Here is an 18944-nt window from a genome sequence, read left to right on the forward strand (position 1 = left end):
TATCAAATATAAATATATATATATTTATATATATATGTGTGTGTGTGTATAATGATGAGAGAAGATGATAAAGAGGGAGAGAGAAGAAAGAGGTAATGAAAGGAAGGAGAGAAGAGGTGATGAATAATGTAAACAACAGCTTCCTCTCCTTTTAAATCATCCCTCACTTTATACACAACCATTATTTATTCATCTTTTTCCTCCTTCTTTCCTCTTTATCACTCCATTTTGTTTAATGTCTTTTGAAGTTATTCCTTTTTCTTACTTCATCTATCTTTCCATCAAACTTTCTCTTCTTTTCCATCCCTTCATATTTGCTGCAAACTTTCCTTCCTACTCTCTCTCCCTCCTCCCTCCTCTTTTCTTAATCATTTTCCTTTTTATCTTTTCTCCCTCCCATTTCCTTTCCTCTCCTGCTTCCTTTCATTTTCGCTCCTCCCACTGCCTCCTTGTCCATTTTCTCCCTCCGTCTTCCCACTATCATATCCTCTCTTTTGTATCTCCCCCCTGCCTCACCCTCTCCCCTCTCTTTCCTCGCCTCCATTGGCCATGTTTGATTCCCTCGTTCATAATCAACTTTAGCTCCATTAGAGAGAGAGAGAGAGAGAGAGGTGGGGGGATGGGGGGTGATAAGAGGTTGTTGCTTGGAGACGGTTGCCGTGTAACAGGAGGGGAGGGGCAGAGGGGGGGGCGGAGAGATGGTCGCAGAGTCAAGTGAGGTGTTGCTATGACAACGCAGGTTTCACGCTGTCACTCTGTGTGTGTGTTACTGATTTTAGCACAGAGTGGGAGGGGCCCAGAGTCAGCAGCATATGGAGAGGAACGCAAAACACACACACACACACACACACACACACAGACACACACACACACACACACACACACAGTTAAAGAATCAATTCAAATATAAAATGCTTGCAGATCTTTGAGTGTGCGTCTTCGGCCACATGCTAAAATGCTAAGATGCTAACATGCTCACAGCTCTTCTCTGCAGATGATGGGATTCTGAGGAGCTGAGAATCTGAGGAGCTGAGGAGCTGAGAATCTGAGGATCTGAGGAGCTGAGAATCTGAGGAGCTGAGGAGCTGATAATCTGAGGATCTGAGGAGCTGAGGAGCTGAGGAGCTGAGAATCTGAGGAGCTGAGGAGCTGAGGATCTGAGGATCTGAGGAGCTGAGGATGATGGAAATGTCAGGACCTTGCTGCTGTTTGGTCAAAAAAAACCAACAACAAATTGTCGAAATTTCCACTTCTGGATTCTCGAGGAGAACGTGAACCTAAATTTCACATCTGTCCAATCTACACGACAGATGCTACGATTCAGACCAATCACTACAAGTGCAGGTGAGGCTACGTCGTCACGGACCACTAGACTTATGATAGTGGACAATATTAGACGTCTTCCTTATCTGTGTCTCCTCCAGCAGCAGGACGTGAGCAGGGGTCAGAGCTCGATGCCTCAACACAACAAGGCCATTATTCACACAACCACTAGAGGGCGTCACTGAGAAAAACACGAGTGAGCGTCTGAATCAACAACGTTACGGCTCTTCAGCCGAGGACTGTCTGCAGCAACAACAGATAGGAAGATAAAATCTGCTGGAGGTGCACTGCAGCAGAGCACTGCACCACACACACACACACACACACACACACACACACACACACACACACACACACGTCTTCAGCTTTAACTTTAATGATTTACATTCTGAAGTTTTGCTTTGTGTCCCCACACAAACACACATCTGAGCAACCAGGTGTGTTTATATATTCACCACATACACACACGACTGCAGGTATTCAACCCCGTCCATGTGTGTGTGTGTGTGTGTGTGTGTGTGTGTGCAGCAGCTGAGGTTGCCTCAGGACCTCTGCTCTAAACGCTGGTGTCGTTTTATGAAATGATTCAGTTTCCTGATTTGAGATTCAAACAGTCGAGCTCCTGAGCGGCGTCAGATCTGTGTCTCCCTGCAGGAGAAGATTAGAGCGAACACGACTGGAGGAGACGCAACCAGCGACAGAAACAGGAAACAGCAGTTTGACGGTGGAGCAGAAAATAAAAAAACCCACCAGGAGAACCCAGATGACTCCTCCTCACACCTGAATGATCGTCTGCTCTCTGACTCTGCTGCAGACACAGATTCTCTTCACACACATTTCACATCGTTTTAATAACAAATACAGTTTAACCCGAGAACCGACGTTCACTGTGGTTCTGCTGCTGAATCAGAAACAACCTGGAGACTCACGTCGACGCCTGAAGGCTGAAGATGTTGGTGTGAAAAGTGTTTAGAAGTTACATGATGTGTTCAGATCTGAGTGAGGTCATTAAAACAACTATGTAAAGTGATCCCCCCCCCCCCCCCCCCACAGACTCACATTCAGGAAATCAAGCTCGAATCAACGGTCACCGACGTTTTAACGTTAAAACAGCAGCTTCCCACTAATGTCACCAAATATATGAAATAACCAACAATAGTTTAATGGTTCAAAGATCACGTGTCCTGAAGTTTAGAAAATGTGTCCCACAAGGCTCTGTCCTTGGTCCTCTTGTCTTCACTACAGACATTCAATCAACACTAAGAGACTTCATAGTGTTTTAAAAGGGTTGAAGAGTGAGTGTGAAGGTGGAGAACGTTTCCTCCTTCGCTCCCTGAGCGTCTGTTCTCTGTCGCTCTGCTGAGTGGGTTCATCTCCTGACTGAGAGTCTCCATCAGCTGAAGAGTGAAGCTGAACTGAGATCAGTTCTTAACAACCAGAGTTTATCTCCAGTGTTCAGCAGAAACTTTAAAACATGAAGAATCTGAACAGCTTGTTACAGCAGCAGCTCTGCTGGTGCAGGAAGCAGAGGATCATGGGTAATATCCAGCGTTCAGTGAGTGGGACGACACAGTCGGAGCTCAACACATAGATACACTAACGTCAGAACCACACAAACCCACAGAATCCATCACCACGTGTGGCTGCAGGGGGCGCTGCTGCTCAGGGAACGTTACATGTGTTGCTTCAATGACAAAGAGAGGTCAGATCTTCCTCCGATGCGGTTTCTTCTACCAGCGACTTGTTTTCAACCTGAATCCAAACACATTCAAACATCGACACCGAGCACGGAGCTCGTTTCCCTGATGACCTCACCTCAGCGCTCCATCATCTCCATTATCAATATGACCCTCATCCCTTTCCCATGATGCCGTTCCTGCGGCGGGGAGCAGTCTCTGCGTCTAAGGGTCTTTGTCGTGTAATTGAGACGACAGGAAAACGATGTGGATTTTAAAAATAGAAAGCGAAGCAGCCGGAGGCGGCAGCACACACACACACGCACACACACACACACACACTCTCTCTCTCACACACACACACACACACACACACACACACTTCTTATTCATCGGTGGAAATCGTTGTGTTTGTGTTAAAGAGGCTGAATATTGTATTTATAAAAACACAGGATTTAGTGGAAACCTCCGAATGTGCCGAACAAACAGTTCGACCTCCCAGGAGAAGCTCCACTGTGACCTCAGGTGACCTCTGACCTTTGAACCCTCCCGTTAAACGAGCAGCTCATCCATCAAATCCTCTGTTTGCAGAACGTGTTGATCCTGATCAATCTGACGCCACATCGTCAAGTCATCCTTCAAATGAGTGTGTGAGTGTGAGAGTGTGTGTGAGAGTGTGTGTGAGTGTGTGTGTGTGTGAGTGTGTGTGTGAGAGTGTGTGTGAGTGTGTGTGTGAGAGTGTGTGTGTGTGAGTGTGTGTGTGAGAGTGTGTGTGAGTGTGTGTGTGAGAGTGTGTGTGTGTGAGTGTGTGTGAGAGTGTGTGAGTGTGTGTGAGTGTGTGTGTTCCTTCATCGTTTCATTGATCCGATGATGACAAACTGAGACGTTATTTACAGTCTCTGTTATGAACAAACATTTCCTGCTCTGTTTAATTAAAATCTAAAGTTAGAGGCTGTTTTAAGAAATTAGAGACAATTTAAAAAAATTAATAAGAATTCAACAGCAATAAGATAATAATTATAAATTCATTAGTGAAAGTATTTGGTTGACGTCTCCGGCAGGAACCAGTGAGCTCGGAAAATACAAAACTCCTCTCAGGCACGTCTCCTTACAACTGTAATTACTTTCTATGTATTAATATCTGGTTTGTTTCTCTGTGTGTGTATGAGACGACTTTCACACACGTATGTATTTAGATCATTTTAACGTGTTCCTCTCTCGACACAAACAGAAACACATGAAACACACGGAGTGGTTCAGAGGATGAGAAACAGCACCACCTCCTGTCAGACTGAGGCACACACACACACACACATACTACCCCCTCCCTCACTCTCTCTCTCTCTCTCTCTCTCCCTCTCTCGCTCTCCCTCCCTCCCTCACTCACTCTCTCTCTCTCCCTCTCTCTCACTCTCTCTCTCCTTCTCTCTCTCTCTCCCTCCCTCACTCTCTCTCTCTCTCTCTCCCTCCCTCACTCTCTCCCTCTCTCTCACTCTCTCTCTCTCCCTCTCTCTCTCACTCTCTCCCTCTCTCTCCCTCCATCTTCCTCTGTAATTACCTCCTTGGTCTAAAACCTGAGAGGATTTGAGGCGACAGGAGACTCGCCCTCGTTTGCTGCTCTTTTATCTTCCTCCTGTTCTCCTCCGTCTTCCTCTCGTTCTCTCTCCTCCTCTTCGTCTCCCTGATCCTCGTCAAACAAACTCTGTCCGAGTGACACCGTTGGTCACACGCCGCCTTGTTTACGCTCATGGCTGCATGTTTGTGTCTCTCTCATGTTTTACTCATGGATGGTTTTTCAGAACAAAAGTTAACGCAGGTGATTAAAACGTGTCAGAAGATTTACCTGTGTGTCGTGTGTGTGTGTGTGTGTGTGTCGTGTGTGTGTGTGTGTGTGTCGTGTGTGAGGACTCAGTGTTTGTGTAACTGCTCAGCTCCTGTTGGAAACATCAGTAGAAGTATTTAATACATGAAGTAAACGACGCTTCACTATTAAACAAAGTACTACAAGCTCTTCATGTAAAACACGGACCGTAAATAAAGATGGACGACATGACGGCTCCCAAAACTGATACCAAACATCTTCATCGCCCCCTGGAGGCTGGCTGCAGTACAGACCATGCATCCTGCTTCCTCCGTGTTAGCAGACGGGACATGAACCAAAGTAAACTCAAGTGTTTGTCAAAGATGTTTCTGTGATTTCAGCTCGTTCTGTTTGTGCTTCTCATCAGTTTGGTTTTTATCTGATGATATAAAAACGAGTTTGATTGACAGCTGAGACTGACTCCTGATTGGTCGAGCACATGTATGGGTGGGACCTTGATACCGCGGCTCTACTGCACGATCACTGTTTCAGACTCTGATTCAAATGACTTCATCTAAAAACGTTCACATCTGAAATCTTTTACCCTCATTTCTGGATATTTGGAGGAAACTGTGTGTAACTCTGAGTAATACTACATTACTTTGATGATGTAATAATAAAAGTGGCACTTAAGGTGTTAACTTGACTATTTCTTACACAGCTTGATATTTGAATATTCCGTCTAATATTGTTGACACTGAAAAAGGAAAATGTTTTACCAGCTTCATATTCAAATGGAGTTTTTTGGATTCATAAGTTTGATTTGAAAAAAAAAATCTATTCTAATTAATTTGCGATTGAAGTATGTTTTTAAGGTTGTAAACATTTTTCTTTTCTCGGTGCATTTATTGATGATGTGTTAAGTAATGATAGTTTCTGAATCTGTACCTATGTAACAATACCTCTAAATTAATTTCAACCCTCATGTATGTCATTTATCTAAACTCTTAATAAAATTATATTAGAGAAATAAAATAAGATTAAACCCAAACTACAACATTTGAACCTGTAATATAATAAATAAATAAATAAAATCCCTCTGGCATCAAACGCAGACGTTCTTTGTACACATTGATTTTCGTACAGATTCAGGAGAAACCAGCAGAGTTAAATTTCCCCTCAGCTGATGAGAAACGTGGTTTTGTGATGAATCAGGAGAAATATTATCCGGGACATTTCTCCAGTCATTATGTTGAGGAAGCGTTCTGTGTGACAACGATACACCGAGTTTAAAATGTGACACGCTGCACTTTCATCTCATAGATTCTTCAAATTCAGTTTGTTTCTGTCGCTGTGGTTTTCTCTCACTCGCTTCCGTCTCTCTCCATAATCAGCTCACAGACAGAAGACAGTTGTGCAGCGTCAGGGTTTGCACATATAGTTCTGATGGTGTGTGTGTGTGTGTGTGTGTAGAGTACTACATCCTCAGCATCCTTCGATAACACAGTTAGAGCTCTGCTGTGGTGACACTTGATAAAGACAACTTAATCTCATTAGAGCGGTTTTCAGACCTGCTCTGAAGTCCTGATGTGTTCCTCACATGTTCCTCACATGTTCCTCACGTGTTCCTCACGTGTTCCTCACATGTTCTGAATGTGAGAACAAGTCAGTGTCAGTGTCTTTGGACATTTTCTGAAACTTCTCCAGCAGCCTCCTGGTAAAACGTCTGTAAAATGTGTTCGAATGTTCGATGTGAGAAAACGTCTGGAGACTTCACAGTGAGCGAGTGGACACGCCAACGTCAGACGCCGTCTACAAACCAATCAGAGTCAAGTATAGGTAGACGACGCCCACGTGGTTGATGACACCAGGACTTCAGCGTCTGAATTGAAATTCAACTTTTGTTGAACAGCAGAAGAATCTAAAGAGATGATAAAGTGATATTTAGCGTTTCACACACTGATGCAGCTCCAGCTCAGTTGTTCTGTAGAACTTCTGTCAGACAAACCAGATCCACGCAGATCTCCAGGGAGAACAGATGAAATGATAAACGTCAGTTTAATCTACCTTTCTGAGCTCCTCTCCTCCCGGCCGTCCCGATAGCGACAGCAACTAGCAAACATCCAAGTAGCTCGCTCGCTAAATAATTGAGCGTTGGTGCACTTGAGTTTCTTAACGCTTCGCTTCACCGCGCCCCGACGGGACCGGATTATTTTTGGGCTCCTGCCTCTTCTCCACTAAAGCTCTGTCCTCAAAATTCACAGTAATGAAATGCTAAACAACAAACTCGACTCTGCTTTGAGCTACAAAATATATTTAAATGAAATCGACAACAAGAAGCATTTTAGCATTTCAGTGATTCGACTTCAGCTTCAGGACGGAAAAGATAAATTATGAGCGTGAAAGAAAAGAATAAAATACGATTTCATGGTGAAATATGAAACTGTCGGTTCTGTTCAGGAAGTTGAGCTGCAGGTTTTTTTTAGATCAAGTCTCTGAATGAGCCCTGACCCTAATGAAACTGAACGAATCTTTGTAACTGGAGATGGAAACAGATGCAGGATCAGCAGAGAGAACGATGAACTGAATCATTAAACAATTTAAAAACAAGTAAACTTCCTGTTGGATTCATTCTGCTCACGTCTTGTTGATTTTACAGACAAACACAAATCATGTGACCGCTCAGCAGGAAGAGGTGTGGCCATCTTTTGCACACGGCTCGATGTTGACGATGTCATTTTAAAGAAATCTAACACATTATCTGAAAAATACCTTGAACCAAAGAACATTCAAAAATAAAACTATAAATTATAAATGTAAAAATAAAAATATGTCAGATACATTTATCTCCAAGACGCCACTAAAGAGCGTGTGGTCACATGACGACGGAGCCGAGAGCGTGCGGCTCTTTGTGTGAGATAGAGGAAGCAGGACGCTGCTTCATGCTCCAGTTGCTGCAGTGAACTGGTTTCACTGGTTTGTTCCCAGCAGCTGCAGCTCTGCTCCACCGTCGTCTCCTCCGTGCGTCTGCAGTATTTAACATGAATTCATGTTTCATTTAAAACCAGTTGCAAATGTATTCAGACGCTTCTCGTCGGGAGCTCGAGGGGCGGAGTTCCTCTGCTTCAGACGAAACCTGAGGAAACCTGAGCGTCGCACACGACAGATGAGAATCCAGCTGAACTCTGGTTTCTGAGGTTTGACCTCATTTTTATTTCAAATCTTATCGTACAAACTCGTCCATTCAGAGACGAAGTCTGGACCTGACTGTAGCTCCGAACGCTTTCTTCTCCTGACTTGACCCTTGACCTCTAAAATCCAGCTGCTTGCACTTCAACAACCAAACACATGGTGAACGTCCTACTGTAAAACACACACACACACACACACACACACACACACGCCCTTACAACTAAATTCTTATTCCCCGTCCTGGTTCTAACCCTGAAGCCAGAACTTAATCCTCAAACATCCATTTAAAGCTTTAAATCCATCCTGATGCACAAACTCGACATGTCAGTCACCACAGCGCCCCCTGGAGGCCTGCACTATGTAACTCTGGTAAACAATACTGGAACGTTACAACCTGCTTAACGAGCAGCTAGCTCGTTAACTATAGGAGACGACTAGCTCTGCCTCCTCAGTGTGGACGTCATGAGACACAGAAGAGACTGAAGAGGACGATGATGAAGAGGATGGTGATGAAGAGGACGGTGATGAAGAGGACGGTGATGAAGAGGACCGTGATGAAGAGGAAGAGAGAAAGTGAGTGAGTAAAACAGAACAAGAGTGAATATCAGAGCATGTTTCACTGCGGAGCTGAAAGAGGCTGAAGGACTCGGGACAGATGTGGACCAGCTGTCGTTGGACAGTTTGTCTTCTTCTGTCTGAGCTGGAGGTGAAGTCGTCCACTCACTAGTTTATCTGTGTGTTTAACAGGAAGTCAGCAGAACACGTGATTCTGTTCGGACATCGTCAACGTCAGCTTGTCAATAAATACACACGAGGCTCCGACTGGTAATTAACACATCCCGCCTGTAGGGGGAGCCGGAGTGGAGCTGAGCATAGGTGTTGCATTGGGTCCCTTTAAATGTGGGGTCCCCCCCAAGGACACACACACACACAAACACAAACACACACACATACACACATACACACATGCACACACACACACACACACACACAAACACACACAAACACACACACATACACACACAAACACACACACACACACATACACACATGCACACACGCAAACACAAACACACACACAAACACACACACACACACGCACACACTACACGTGAACACACACTGCAGTGTATAGAATCACACCTGATACATTAACATCCTTCAGGTGCAGCTGCTACAGACGAGGTGAACTTGTAGTTAACACACACACACAGACACACACACAGACACACACACACTCACACACACACACAGACACACACACACACACACACACACACACACACACTCACAGATGTTACTACAGATGTGGTGTCGCTCTTCTTACCGTTCTGATGACGGTGGCGACGCCTTCCATTCATTTAAACTGGAGAGAATCACACACACACCTTCACACACACACCTCTCTCTCTTTCACTCGCTCGCCCTGTCTCCTCCTCCTGCTTCTTCTTCCACTGCTTCTTCTTCTGAACCTGCTCTCCCTCGACTCCTTTCCCCATTCGTCCCTCTCTCTCTCTCTCTCCCTCCCTCCCTCACCTCCTCCTCCCTTGCTTTGTCTACCTCTCTCGCCCAAGTCACTCCCCCAACTCCTCCTCCCTCCTGCTTTCCCTCCCTCTCTCGCTCCCTCCCTCTCTCTTTGCCTTTTCTTTCAATTTAACCTCTGTCCTCCTTTTCCTTCCTCTCTCTCTCTCTCTCTCTCTCTCTGCCCCCCCCCCCCCCCGGGTGTATTCTCTGTGGAGATGCTCGGTTGCTTCCTTGACAGCCTCTTCTCCACGTGTCTGCTGGTGTGAATGTGTGTGTGAATGTGTGTGTGTGTGTGTGCTTTCACTCTCCACTGCACACACTCAGCCTGTCAGTCACATTCAGATGCACTCACCCATTGACACACACACACACACACACATCTTCTTTCACATACATCTTGCTCGCTCACCCTCTCTCTCCTCTCTCTCTTTTCTGCACACGTTCACATTCTGTCTTTCACTGACTCGTCCCTGCTCTATCTCTCCGCACACACCTCTCTCCCTTTCTATTTACACACTCTCTCTCTCTCTCTCTCTTCATGCAGCTCAGAGCAGCTGGCAGCTTTGCATTTTCACATTTCTAGCAGGGACACACCCCTTGAATGTACACACACTCACTCACACACACACTCACACACACACACACACACACACACACACACACAAACACACACACACACACACACACACACAGGTGTGGCTGTGGGACTGAAGATGCTGTGACATCACTCTTCGATGTGACGGGAACAGATGCAGGTTGTCGTTGGGTCACATGACTCTGCAGCATCGCAGGTATTTAAACATGAACCGTTGATGTGATGATTGTGTTTAAATCTTTTCTGTCTGATGACGCTCAAAGCTCTTAGAACAGTTTCACACACACACACACACACTCACACACACACACACACACACACACACACACACACACACATCTATTAGCAGCACTTATTTTTCTATGAGGGTTTAGCATCTTGCCCAAGGACACTTCAGCATGGGGAGGACTGGGGATTGAGCTGCCGACCTTCTGGTTGGAGGACAACCGCTCGACCCCACAGCCGCAGCCACCCGCTAACACATGATGCTACAACACAACGCTAAGGCGTGATGCTAACACATGATGCTACAACACAACGCTAAGCGTGATGCTACAACGTGAAGCTCCACATTTCCTCCATTCCTCAACTTCTCATCTTTTCTTCCCCCTTCCTCTCTTTTCTTTTCCTCCCTTCTTTGCCTTAATGTCTCATCTCCTCCACCTTTTTCCTCCCATCCTCCCTCCACTCTCTCCATCTTTCCTTCTCCTCCATCTCTTCCCTCTCTTTGCTTATTCCCTGTTTCCTTGTTTCCTTCCCCTGAAAAGTGTCGGACTCCAGCAGAAAATAAAAGTTTGAGTCAAAGTGAACGAGGGAAAAGAAAACAGAGGATAGAAGGAAACGTTGCGACGCCACAGCGGGAATAAGATGGAGGTTAACTCAGAGTTCAGGGGTCAAGCAGCCGCTCTGCCTACCTGCGGAGAGGTGACCAGGTCCCAGACGAGCGGAGACAGAACAGAGGGCAAAGGTCACAGACACCTGGCACGCCAAACATCCCAGTGATCAGCTGACTGGAGATCAGCTGCTCTCTGCGTCCACACGGTCGAGCTCTCATTGGACGCTTGTGACACGCCCGCCGTTCGCCACAGTCGTGGAGTCTGAGAACTCTTTAACTGTGAACATCCTCTCACGTTCATCAGTCGTCGTCAGAACAGTTGCACCAAAAGAAAACTTTATTTATTTCATCGCCAAACTAAAAGAAACAAAGCAGCTCTTTCAAAATAAAGGCCTTCCCCTCCTGAGGGTTTTCAGGTCATTTAAATCCACGGGGACGCTGCACGTTGTTAAAGTGCACCACTCAGGTGTTCACTAAATAATCAAGTGGAGAAAAGTGATGCGTGCTCTGCCTCCTAAAACCTCTTCGTTTCCATGGTTCTCCAGAGGTGATGACAGCTTGTTCTCTGTCCGTGAGCTGTGACTGTCCTCCAGGAGGCGCCACTGAGCAACCGTTTCTCCGTCAGGACGTCACGAAGACGACAAAGACAGTCTTCAGTCAGTCGCACAGCTCAGACTCTACAAACTGTTTTATATAAGTCAGACTGTTTATTTCTTATTAATCTCCAAACACAAAGTTTTTATATAAAATCCTGAAATTATTCTGAAAATGTTTTAAACAATGTTTTTGAGTCTGCAGGTGATTTAAAGAATATTTTCTGTGACAAGCTCAAACAACAGTTTTACAGATTTGATGATTTGCTGCTTTTCTCTTTTTCATAGTATTTTAAATGTAATATATTTTGTGTTTTGGCTGCAGGTTAGAAAGAGATGTTTGTGCAGCAGGAGACGTTTATCTCTTCACTTAATCAGGTAAATAATAAGCAGATGAATCGATAATCAGTGACACTGACTCAAATCAAACCTCACAGTCCCTGAATGAAGCAAATCAGTTGAGATTAAATAAAAAATAAATCTGAAGCATTTCTAATTTTAAAGTCGAAGATGTTCAGGTAACAAAGTAATTAAGTTTTCATGTTGAGTTAATGATCCTGAAAACTGTGGAGAAACCACACGACCCCTCAGCGTGTCGTCGCTCAGGCTGCACCTGCAACACTTCCTCTTCTCATCTTTAAATCGTCTTCATGAACAAGATGAACGATAAGTAAACACTGGGTTTGGTTTTACTCTCGTTCTAATTTATATATATATATAATTTCAGCTCCTCAGACGTCGACACACGTTTCAAATCAAAGAAACTGAGGAACAAAATCCACAGAGCTTCATTTTGAGCTTTAGCTGAATCAACATTTTTTTAAATCTGCAAATTATTTAATTTATCTTATTTATTTTGTTGTTTCACAAATCTTAGAGAACTTTATAAAAAATATTTAAACTTGTCTCATGAAAAGATGGTTTGATGTTCAGATTTTAAACTTTAAACATAATTTTTCTAAACTGTCATTTCTGCTCATTTGATTTTGGGGTTTACATTTTTTTAAATCTCATTTCATTTCAGTCCTTTATGATGAATGAACAAATACACATCGATATAAGTGACGTGAATCTCAGGGTTTGTGTTGTAATTTAAGCTGCAAAGATCAGTCGATCAATTAACTCACATTCTCTATTATTAGATTATTTTAAATAATCTGATAATTAGTTGATTATTTCAACCATTAAACATTCGACGTTGAAAAATGAGAACCTGCTGTTTTTTCTTAAACAAGATATTTTACCACACATGTGATTGTTTCCTGATCAATCGATCTGTTGATCAGGAAAATGATCGTTATTATTGATTAATAAAGAACCTAATTATGACAGATGGCGACAATCACACGTCAGTAACAGACAGAGAGGTTTTCACTTCCTGTCAGCTGATGCTGCATCAGATCATTAAAGGTTCAGCAGCATGAACAGGACGAGCGACCTGAGGCTCTAACCTCGGTGTCACTGTGAGACGCAGCAGAGTCAGAGTGAGAGATTTAATCCCTGTGGGAAGCTGCAGTGGCTGCTGGGTAAAGATTAGCAGATAAACTCAAGTCACAGAACACGACTTGTTTGTTTAAATGAACTCAAACACTAAAATCAGGGAAACAACTTTAAACGAGTCGAGGTCAGTTTCCGCCTCAGCCGAGCTCAGACGTGAAGCTCTGAGACAAAAGAATCCTCTTTGTTTCAGTTTCAGCTGCAGCCGCGTCCTGAGCTGAACAGATAACAAGCATCAGTCACGTCAGAATCTAAAATGGTCTCTAGCGACGCCAGGATCGGTCACATAAGAGTTTAAAACCTCTGCCCCCCGACAGTACTTCCTGTTTCCTGTTCTTCCAGCTTCCTGTTCCTCTCCTCCCTCGGCTTCTCGCTAACGCTCGATGCGAAGGTGTTTGTATTCCAGTCAGGGCGAACATAGTCCAGTTGGATCCAGTGGGTGAGACAGAGAAGTGCTGATGTGAGTTTTCCTGAAGTGTGAATGAGTTCGACCTGTTTCTCTCTCTCTCTCTCTCCTGCCGCCTCCTCCTTTTCTCACCCTCTAAGACTTTAATCGAATTATCCCTCGCTCGCTGGCTTCGCCTCCCCTTGACCTCGGCTTCGGTCGGGGGCGGGGTGAGGCCGGAAACGTAAGTCACAGCTCTCCTCCACTCGGTTCAGAGTCATGTCAGATGTTTACCAGTAAAGTTTGATTCCATACGTTCAAACCTCTCATGATAAATCTGGTGGTTTTCTATTTGAGCCAAACAAACACCTACTTACTCATTCCACAAATCTCCGTCTGTTGTGGAACACGTCTCCACGCGTCAGACACGTCTTCTAACATCGGGTCCGTCATTTGGATTATTTGTTATTTGATCATTTACAGAATCATTTCCTTTCTTTCCTTCGCCTTCAAAGTAAAATAATCGTTTGTTGTTTGATTTAAATTAAGCTGAATTTCAGAGCTTTTATTTTGAAAGTTATTAACTTGGGTCTGAGGATTGTGTCAGTTGTTTAACAGACAGAAAAACCTCAGTTCATAAACCAGGCGGGATGAGCGCAAAGTTTTCCAACTTCACTCTGCATCACAGACTGTTGATAAAAATCTCTGCACACAAACAATAAAAAGTGACAGAATATTGTAGAAGAGTTTGAGGACGACAACAAATGATTATAATATTATCAACTGTTATAGATCTGAGTGTGAGCGCTCAGTTCGAGCAGATTCAAGTGCAAACAGGAGCGATTTGAGGTTTTGATGAAAACGCTCTGGAACTGAGAGACCGCGCTGCTGAACCAAGTTCCTGAAGAACGAGCCGACTTCCTGAAACGTGGCAGATTCAGACGACGTCTTCCTCCGGAGCAGGAGAGTCCGTTGCTTCTCGGATGAAAATAAAACCGGACACGTGCATTTCAAAAGATTGTGTTTCTGCAAACTCCAAAAACAAACTTCCTCTTTCGCTCAGTGTCACGTGACCACATTCGACCAATCACAAACGACTTCGCTGGAATAAAACAGTTTCATCAACGACGTCTTTAGAATCATAGGAGCTTTTAATCTTAATCTTCATCATTCACCAGCATCATCATCATCATCATAATCCTCATTGTTTGCCACTGTCATAGTCATCGTCATGACAACATCATCATCACAGTTGTTAATCATCGCACATCATCATCATCTTCATCATCTTCATCACCTCCACCAGGTACATTCTCATCGTTTTCAGTGATAATAGATTTATTTTGTATTTCATACTTTTTATAGTATATTGTATATCATCCATGGTCAATCTCTTTTTTAAATAATTTACATAAGAATAAAGTCGACGGACTGAAGAATGACCATCTGTATATTTACATCATGAGACACAGAAAGAGAGAGAATCAAGAAGGAAACAGTGAACGACTGGAAACCAAAGAAAACAGCGATAAAGAGGAGGAGGAGCATGACGGGGGTGTGTGTGTGTGTGTGTGTGTGTGTGTGTGTGTGTGTGTGTGTGGTCTCATGGTGACAACCTCCCTCCTAAAACCTCTGTTCCGTCACTGTGGCAGCACATCATGATGACTGTTGCCATGGCAACCGCTCAGAGTCGCTAACCGGACGAGGAAAGAAAAGAGGGAACGTTCTTCAGATTTCTGGAGTTTAAAGTTTCAGTGTAAGATTCAGGTGAAACTGATACAAACTGATATTAAATCAGTGACTGATCTGGAACCAGCTTCATATTTAAATACTTCATATTTTAATACTTACAAATATTTACATCGGGGGGGGGGGGGGGGGGGGGGGGGGGGGTCCTCTCTACGGAAGCCCAGAATGGACAAACTAAACCTTTTGAGTTTTTAATGACGACTGAAGCTACTGAGGGGGGGGGGGGGGTATATTTATTATAATATTCAAGATGACTCATCTGAAAGAGTCAATATATATCATCACCACAGAGACCTGAAGAGTCCGTCTGTCTGTCTCTACATCTGTCTGTCTCTCTGTCTGTCTGTCTCTACATCTGTCTCTCTGTCCCTCTGTCCGTCCCTCTGTCTGTCCCTCTGTCCGTCTCTCTGTCTGTCTCTCTGTCTGTCCCTCTGTCCATCCCTCTGTCTGTAGTCATAATGAGCTGCAGTAGAAACAGTTTTGTGCGGAGCAGGAAAAGTAAAACAAGCAAACATCAAATTTGTAACAAATTGTAATAATAATAAAACTGTGAAGAGTCTCTGAGACGCGTCCTGATGTTTGGAGCAGACACAGAAAACTGCAGCTCTGTGGAAATCAGCTGCTCATCAATGCAGACATTTATTGATCTGAGCCAATCAACCAATCAACCAGTCAATCAATCAATCAATCAATCAATCAATCAATCAACCAATCAACCAGTCATAATCATCATCTCTTCTCTTATTGGTGATGAGGAAGCTTTTCTAAAGTCAAATTGATTGTTGATGTCCTGTGTTGTAGCAGTTAATGGATCCCTGGATGACCCCTGTTAGTGCAGCATGCTGGGGTGTGTGTGTGTGTGTGTGTGCGTGTGTGTGTGTGTGTGTGTGTGTGTGTGTGTGTGTGTGTGTGTGTGTGTTTAGCACCAGTGAGTCTTCAATGCATGACCTCAAATATCCAACAAATCAGGAACCGCCCCCGTCAGAGGAGACGGTCCATGCAGCCGAGAAAAATCTTAAATAATTTGTATCAGCTGATATTCAACAGACCAATGTTTGTACAATATTACACAAATGAAAAATATCACATTCGTTTTAAAATGAAAAATAAGATCACACCTAAAACCTGATGAAAGAGAAAAATCATTTTGCTGTTTTCAAACTTTCCCAGAATCAGAAACTGAGGAAACTCTTTTCGTGTGAATCAATAACATCAGAGTCAGTGAGATCTCATGATGTAATATCACGATCATAGAACTCATCCAGCCAATAAACACGTGGTTCTCGTTACAGCAGGAGGAAATTAAAAAACGCCAGTTTTGATTCTGCTCTAGAATTTTACAGTTATTGTAAATGTGCTGAAAACAATGAAAATTCTTTCCAAACTAGCATCTAATGCTAAATATTAATAGATAGAGATCCAAAGGTACAGTAGCGTAGCGCAGTCATTGTTACAAATATATGATGTTAACTGAAATTAATGCTAAAACCAACAATTTTATGTCAAACGAAACCATTTCAATACTGGACTGAACGTCCCTGCACACACACAGAGCGCTAATGGATGCTACACAATATTAAACTCAATAACCATGCAAAACATTAGCCTGATAAAATGCTAACTTAAAGGGTGGCATACAGTTTTTGAAGCGAGCTAACGGTGCAAAATATTTTCTATCTTAAGTTTTACAAGAGAATCGTTCTTGAAACTCTTCTGATTTTAAATTTCAAACGTGTTTTCTTAATTCACTGATTGTCACCACATCATTTTCACATCATTGCTCATCGGACGTCATAGTTATTTCAGTAAAAGTGCTTTAGATTTTATCATCTAGTTAATTCTATGTTGCTAAGACATTAAATGTTATTGATTTCCTTGGTTTAATCTTTCTTACACTAGCAAACAAAGCTAATCTCTGCTAACAGGACTGAGAGTGATTTGGGTAAGTTGCAGCATGTGTTTGGCTGTAGTGCAGAGTGTGGTCGAGAATCATTTATAAACTACGGTCACATTAATCTTACGAAAACATTACAGTTATTTCCCTGCACACTCAGACGACAGTCACCAGGACATTTTCATCACTTCTCACTTGTTCGCTGCAGAAACGACTTCACATCGTTGTGACGAGTGCAGGTTCCATCGAGCTCTGCAGTTCGACAGCTCAGTGAACACGGACGCTTAAATATTTGACAGTTTGGAAAAGTTGCATTCGAATGAACATGTAATTAATCAATTTTCACATCTAAGATAGAAAGGAGAAAAAGTCGAGCTAACGAGTGTTAAAGAGATAAAGAATGAGAGAGAGAGAGAGAGAGAGAGAGACTGTGTCTGAAAGTATTTATCAATTCTAAAACCTAAACAGAGTTTTAATGAGAAATTCACCAATAATGATATTTGCAAAAAAATAAAAGACAAAAACAAAGACGTGCAATCAGGGAATCGACTTGAACGACACGATCAACATCTCAGTTTTACAGGAAGTTAGTCAGATTTTTAGAAAACTACACATCCATTAACATGAACTTGTAATTGATGGGGAATATTTAAAAAAAGTTTTCAAGACTGAAGTATTTGTTTCTGATTCATTTTAAAGATAAAACTTTTTTTTTTCTGAATCACTGTTTTAAAAATAAATCTAAAAATAATATAATTATTTCAAGTTTTATTTTTCTCCTCAAACAGGAAACGTCACTCGACTTGTTGATCGCGTTCCTTTGGATCGAAGCTCACCGTTAAAACTCCTCACACTCAATATGAGCACACGGACAGATTCTCACACCAGATCTGAAACGAGCGTATTGCTTTTTAAAACGTTGCCGAGAGAAGCTGGAGACAGAAGTGCAGGCTCACGATGAGGAAAATATACAGTAGATACATGTGACTGTACAGCTGAGGGAGGACTGGGCGACGGCGTCGGATAGTTATGCTCATACGGCGTTTCCACTCACAACACATGACACTGGCTCAAGGGCTGGGGCGTCAGACACAAACGTTCTGTAACTTGGCACTGAGACAGGAGGACGACGCCTCCTTCTCATCTTCTTTTAATTTACTTGGCACTGAATCAGAAGGACATCATTCTCTCTTTCATTTCTCTCCTTCCTGTTTCTTTCTTTTTTGGAAAGGGAGGAAGAGAGGAGGAGCAGGAGGGAGTCAGAGTTTCAGAGTCAGAGTGTGTCTTCTGCGGGAAGACACAAGAGAAGAAGACACAAAGGGCTCCAGTGTTTGACCTTCATCATCACCTCCACCGGCCTCCTCTTCCTCTGAGTCGCTGAGTGTGTTTACATGCATCGGAGTGAGTCGTGCAGAATCGTTTAAAACCCAATGATCTGACCTCACGTCAGTCTGAGGGATCGAACACACAGACCAGGCCAAACAGCATCATCGCATCTTGATGTGTGAGTCACACCTCGAGCCAAATGTCCAGAGCTCGTTAGTTGTGATGAGAAGATTTTAAAACTGATGTGACCGACCAGCAGGAGCAACAACATTCAGCTTCTGCCTGAAAGAGTCAAAAACAAGGTCAAGTTCACCGCTTCTCTATTCTCGAGTCATTTCAGCTCCTCCTGAGTCTTTCACAGGTCAAACTGTGGCGAAGGCAAAGTCCCTGGAGACTCATTCATTCACGTCCCAGCGGAAAAATCTTTTTTCAACCGCAGCTTGACTCTGAAGACGGTGAGATGTTCCAGCTGAACTCCAGCCAGGCTCCCGTCCTGTGCTGACGTCATCTTCCTGGACGGTGAAGAACGTGAGAATCAAACCTCAGAGTTAAAA

General features: G+C 43.4%; 1 protein-coding gene across 5 annotated transcripts in view; it reads right to left on the reverse strand.

Moving 5' to 3' along the window:
* The window catches only part of LOC109645499 (IQ motif and SEC7 domain-containing protein 1-like), a 90138-nt gene that overhangs the window by 39796 nt on the left and 31398 nt on the right, over positions 1-18944 (reverse strand). The window contains exon 1 of one of the 5 annotated variants that reach the window (XM_069527626.1): positions 11026-13574. The exons of the other annotated variants lie outside the window; for them this stretch is intronic. Coding sequence (XP_069383727.1) covers positions 11026-11165 — 140 coding nt within the window. The 5' untranslated portion in view covers positions 11166-13574. Of the gene's footprint in view, positions 1-11025; positions 13575-18944 lie in introns of those variants that run through there. 5 annotated transcript variants of the gene reach the window in all.

Source organism: Paralichthys olivaceus, chromosome 6 (genome assembly GCF_024713975.1).
Source record: "Paralichthys olivaceus isolate ysfri-2021 chromosome 6, ASM2471397v2, whole genome shotgun sequence".
NCBI classification, from domain to species: Eukaryota; Metazoa; Chordata; class Actinopteri; order Pleuronectiformes; family Paralichthyidae; genus Paralichthys; species Paralichthys olivaceus.